The following is a 6,000-nucleotide window of genomic DNA, read 5'->3' on the forward strand; positions in this document are numbered from 1 at the left end:
TTTTATCCAAATACTTATGACTTCTTCAAATGGGGGTACTAGATACGTAAAGTGCTTTCATTTAGTATGAAAATACCCTTAAATAAAAGGTGACATTCTGTGATGTTGCCTCATATGAAAACATTTGCTCTCAAATCTAAAATGATATTGAGCCACATTTAACATTTTAGCTTCACTGTCCAAAGCCATACAGAGGAGAGTGTATTATGATGTATTAATAGTTGTGTACTATGTTGTATTAATGTATGTAATATTACAATAATTACGGACTACAGGGAAACCCAGCCGCGAGCTGCCCAGTGACCCGACCCTACCAGTCGGGCTAAATGCCTTTATGCTCGCTTCGAGGCAAGCAACACTGAAGCATGCATGAGAGCACCAGCTGTTCCAGACGACTGTGTGAACACGCTCTCCGTAGCCGATGTGAGCAAGACCTTTAAACAGGTCAACAGGACGTGTACTCAGAGCATGCGCGGACCAACTGGCATGCGTCTTCGCTGACATTTTCAACCTCTCCCTGACAGACTGTAATACCAACATGTTTCTAGCAGACCACCATAGTCCCTGTGCCCAAGAACACTAAGGGAACCTGCCTAAATCACTACCGCCCCGTAGCACTCACATCGGTAGCCATGAAGTGCTTTGAAAGGCTGGTCATGGCTCACATCAACACCATCATCCCGGAAACCCTAGACCCACTCCAATTCGCATACCGCCCCAACAGATCCACAGATGACACAATCTCACTCACACTCCACACTGCCCTTTCCCACCTGGCCAAGAGGAACACCTACGTGAGAATGCTGTTAATTGACTACAGCTGAGCGTTCAACACCATACTGCCCACAAAGCTCATCACTAAGCTAAGGACCCTGGGACTAAACACCTCCGTCTGCAACTGGATCCTGGACTTCCTGAAGGCCGCCCCCAGGTGGTAAGGGTAGGCAACAACACATCTGCCACACTGATCCTCAACACGGGGGCCCCTCAGGGGTGCGTGCTCAGTCCCCTCCTGTACTCCCTGTTTACCCACGACTGCGTGGCCAGGCACGACTCCAACACCATCATTAAGTTTGCTGACGACACAACAGTGGTAGGCCTGATCACAGACAACGATGAGACAGCCTATAGGGAGGAGGTCAGAGACCTGGCAGTGTAGTTCCAGGACAACAACCTCTCCCTCAATGTGAGCAAGACAAAGGAGATGATCGTGGACTACAGGAAAAGGCGGGCCGAACTCGCCCCCATTCACATCGACGGGGCTGTAGTGGAACAGGTCAAGAGCTTCAAGATCCTTGTGGTCCACATCACCAACAAACTATCATGGTCCAAACACACCAAGACAGTCATGAAGAGGGCACGACAACGCCTTTCCCCCTCAGGAGACTGAAAAGATTTGGTATGGGTCCTCAGATCCTCAAAAAGTTATACAGCTGCACCATTGAGAGCATCCTGACCGGTTGCATCACCGCCTGGTATGGCAGCTGCTCGGCATCCGACCTTAAGGCGCTACAGAGGGTAGTGCGTACAGCCCAGTACATCACTGGGGCCAAGCTTCCATCCAGGACCTACAGTTGAAGTCGGAAGTTTACATACACTTAGGTTTGAATCATTAAAACTTGTTTTTCAACCACTCCACCAATTTCTTGTTAACAAACTATAGTTTTGGCAAGTCGTTTAAGACATTTACTTTGTGCATGACACAAGTAATTTTTCCAACTATTGTTTACAGACAGATTATTTCACTTATAATTCACTGTATCACAATTCCAGTGGGTCAGTAGTTTACATACACTAAGTTGACTGTGCCTTTAAACAGCTTGGAAAATTCCAGAAAATGATGTCATGGCTTTAGAAGCTTCTGAAATGCTAATTGACATCATTTGAGTCAATTGTAGGTGTACCTGTGGATGTATTTCAAGGCCAACCTTCAAACTCAGTGCCTCTTTGCTTGACATCATGGGAAAATCAAAAGAAATCAGCCAAGACCTCAGTCTGGTTCATCCTTGGGAGCAATTTTTTTACGCCTGAAGGTACCACATTCATCTGTACAAACAATAGTACGCAAGTATAAACACCATGGGACCACGCAGCCATCATACCGCTCTGGATGGAGACGCGTTCTGTCTCCTAGAGATGAATGTACTTTGGTGCGAAAAGTGCAAATCAATCCCAGAACAATAGCAAAGGACCTAGTGAAGATGCTGGAGGAAACAGGTACAAACGTATCTATATCCAAAGTAATACGAGTCCTATATCGACATAACCTGAAAGGCCGCTCAGCAAGGAAGAAGCCACTGTTCCAAAACCGACATAAAAAAGCCAGACTACGGTTTGCAACTGCACATGGGGACAAAGATCTTACTTTTTGGAGAAATGTTCTCTGGTCTAATGAAACAAAAATAGAACTGTTTGGCCATAATGACCATCGTTATGTTTGGAGGAAAAAGGGGACAGCTTGCAAGCGGAAGAACACAATCCCAACTGTGAAGCACGGGGGTGGCAGCATCATGCTGTGGGGGTGCTTTGCTGCGGGAGGGACTGGTGCACTTCACAAAATAGATGGCATCATGAGGAAGGAAAATTATGTGGATATATTGAAGCAACATCTCAAGACATCAGTCAGGAAGTTAAAGCTTGGTTGCAAATGGGTCTTCCAAATGGACAATGACCCCAAGCAAACTTCCAAAGTTGTGGCAAAATGGTTTAAGGACAACAAAGTCAAGGTATTGGAGTGGCCATCTCAAAGCCCTGACCTTAATCCTATAGAAAATTTGTGGGCAGAACTGAAAAAGCGTGTGCGAGCAAGGAGGCCTACAAACCTGACTCAGTTACACCAGCTCTGTCACGAGGAATGGGCCAAAATTCACCCAACTTATTGTGGGAAGCTTGTGGAAGGCTACCCAAAATGTTTGACCCAAGTTAAACAATTTAAATGCAATGCTACCAAATACTAACTGAGTGTATGTCAACTTCTGACCCACTGGGAATTCTGTCTACTGTTATTCTGACATTTCACGTTCTTAAAATAAAGTGGTGATACTAACTGACCTAAAACACTGAATTTTTACTAGGATTAAATGTCAGGAATTGTGAAAAACTGAGTTTAAATTTATTTGGCTAAGGTGTATGTAAACACATCTGCTACTCGCTGTTTATTATCTATGCATAGTCACTTTACCCCTACCTACATGTACATATTACCTCAATTACCTCGACTAACCTGTACCCCTGCACATTGACTCGGTACCGGTACCCCCTATATATAGCCTCATTATTACCTCGACTAACCTGTACCCCCCCACATTGACTCGGTACCGGTACCCCTGTATATAGCCTCATTATTACATAGACTAACCTGTACCCTGCACATTGACTCGGTACCGGTACCCCCTGTATATAGCCTCGTTATTACCTAGACTAACCTGTACCCCTGCACATTGACTCGGTACCGGTACCCCCTGTATATAGCCTCATTATTGTTATATTATTGTTACTTTAGTTTATTTAGTAAATATTTTCTTAACTCTTATTTTCGTAACTGCATTGTTGGTTAAGGGCTTGTAAGTAAGCATTTCACGGTAAGGTCTACACCTGTTGTATTCAGTGCATTTGACAAATAAAATGTGTTTTAATTTGTTGTATTAATATGTGTATTATGTTGTATTAATATATGTGTATTACATTTACATTTACATTTATGTCATTTAGCAGATGCTCTTATCCAGAGCGACTTACAGGAGCAATTAGGGTTAAGTGCCTTGTTCAAGGGCACATCGACAGATTCTTCACCTAGTCGGCTTGGGGATTAGAACCAGCGACCTTTCGGTTACTGGCACAACGCTCTTAACCACTAAGCTACAGTCCACCTGTGGTAAATTCAAGACTTGAGGCTGTAATCGCTGCCAATGGTGCTTCAACAAAGTACTGAGTAAAGGGTCTGAATACTTATGTAAATGTGATATTTCAGTTTTATTTTATTTTATAAATTTGCAAAAATTGTGTGTAGATTGAGGTAAAAAAACGATTTAATCAATTTTAGAATAAGGCTGTAACGTAACAAAATGTGGAAAAAGTCAAGGGGTCTGAATACTTTCCGAATGCACTGTATGTGTGTTATGTTGTATTAATGTGTGTATTGTGTTGTATTATATGTGTATTATATTGTATTCATATGTGTCTTATGTTCCAGGTAAGCCTGATATTGGACCACACTCTTCCCATGGATCATTTCAGCTCCGTATTGCAGCCCAGCGTTCCTCTGCAGCGCCTGGAACTCCTCACCTTTACTGACCTGGTCCAGCAGACACACCTGGTCACCCAGAGCTACAGCCACGCCCTTGAGACAGTCATACTGCAGACCACCTCGTCTCCAGAGCTAGACTCCGCCCTGCGCTCCCTGGCTGCAGCCTGCAGCCGCCTCAGGGAGGTCCACTGTTACTGTGTGGTGTCATATGATGTCATCAGGACCTTTAAAGATTGCTGCCCTCACCTGTGGAGATACACACTGAAGACACGCAAAGAGCCACACCCCTGGAAATGCACTGTTATTAAATAACAACCAATCACACCCCTGGAAATGCACTGTTATTAAATAACAACCAATCACACCCCTGGAGATGCACTGTTATTCAATAACAACCAATCACACTCCTGGAGATGCACTGTTATTCAATGAGACATTACACCAGTTAAAACAGACTTTTATTATAATCAATGAGACTTTACACCAGCCACAGTTAAAACATAGGGGCACATGCCCCCTCAAATTTGTCCTGTTAAAAAAATAGGTATATTATGCCCAACAATACTGTGTGTTTGTGCAGCTATACCTTAATGAGGTGCCCTTGTGCCATTTCACATTTCCTGCTTGACCTTCTAAAGTTCCAGTTTTTCCTAGCCACTTTGCTTCTACATCTGCATTGCTTGATGTTTGGGGTTTTTAGACTGGGTTTCTGTATAATCTGCTGTATCTGCTGATGTAAAAACGGCTTTATAAATACATTTGATTGATTAACGTCGTGTCATTTATAACAGTGACAGGTTACAGTTCAGTCCCATCACCACACGGCGGCGCTATTCACTCGTATTAAGACTATTTAACTTACTATCTCATGACTACATTATTTTCAAAACTCTTGAAATTAATGATTTCCGTATAAAATTTCACTTCAAGGTTGAGCTTGAATTTATAAGTGAGGCAAATAAGATTATCCAAAACGCTTAGACAACTAGGTTATTCATGACTTCATCCATCCTTACAACAAGCCTTCACCTCTGATGCAGATTGTAATTTATGTTCCTCTGCATGACTATTGACTGACTGACAGCTCGTTCATCCAATGAACAGAGTCGGAATGATAGCAATGTCAAATCTCTGCAGATGGGGGCGGAGCTCCGGTGGACCTGCAGTCCAAATGACGTCATGCGCGCACAGCTGGTCCGGATTGCAATATGTGAAGATGTAGAAGAAGCAGGAGGAATATAGCAGCGATATCAAATATACAGCTCTGTCTTCCGGAGGTACACATTCTGTTCATCACGATGCGGCGGCTGAACGGGTCGGGATCCGGCTCTGGAATGGGTCGTCTGCGGCTCCTGTTGGGTATTTACAGTTATACCTTTCTCCTCTTGCCTGGAGGTGAGTCACGGGCTGCTGTAGATACCGTTATACATGCTACCGCTATAATTTTACGGTCTATACTTCTACTGCTTCCATGAAATTCCCATCGAGCCGTGATGTGATGGAGAGGAAAGGAGAGATGAGCGCTGTCCTGAAACACTCTGGGATTCAGAGTGTAGGATAGGATATCATCTCGCGTTACACAGCTGTGGCGTTAACCTATTATATCAAATCATTCAACTAAAGCTATAGAAAACCCTACTGTCTGTGTCTCAATAACAGGCGACACGGTAAACTAATTTCAGTACACAGCGACTTGGTGCTTTTTGATGAAGGGTAGAAGGCAAAGCAAACCACCCTCCGCTCTGCTTCGTTTC

At 43.7% G+C, this 6,000-nt stretch overlaps 1 protein-coding gene across 1 annotated transcript in view; it reads left to right on the forward strand.

Annotated features, from left to right (window-relative positions):
• The window catches only part of fbxl8 (F-box and leucine-rich repeat protein 8), a 29,728-nt gene extending 25,118 nt beyond the window's left edge, over window positions 1-4,610 (forward strand). Inside the window, exon 5 of the mRNA XM_084181439.1 lies at window positions 4,193-4,610. Within this exon, the coding sequence (XP_084037565.1) occupies window positions 4,193-4,558 (366 nt within the window). The 3' untranslated portion in view covers window positions 4,559-4,610. The remainder of the gene's footprint in view (window positions 1-4,192) is intronic.
• The last annotated feature ends 1,390 nt before the right edge of the window (window positions 4,611-6,000 follow it).

The sequence above is a fragment of the Coregonus lavaretus genome (assembly GCF_964263955.1).
Source record: "Coregonus lavaretus genome assembly, chromosome: 17".
NCBI lineage: Eukaryota > Metazoa > Chordata > Actinopteri > Salmoniformes > Salmonidae > Coregonus > Coregonus lavaretus.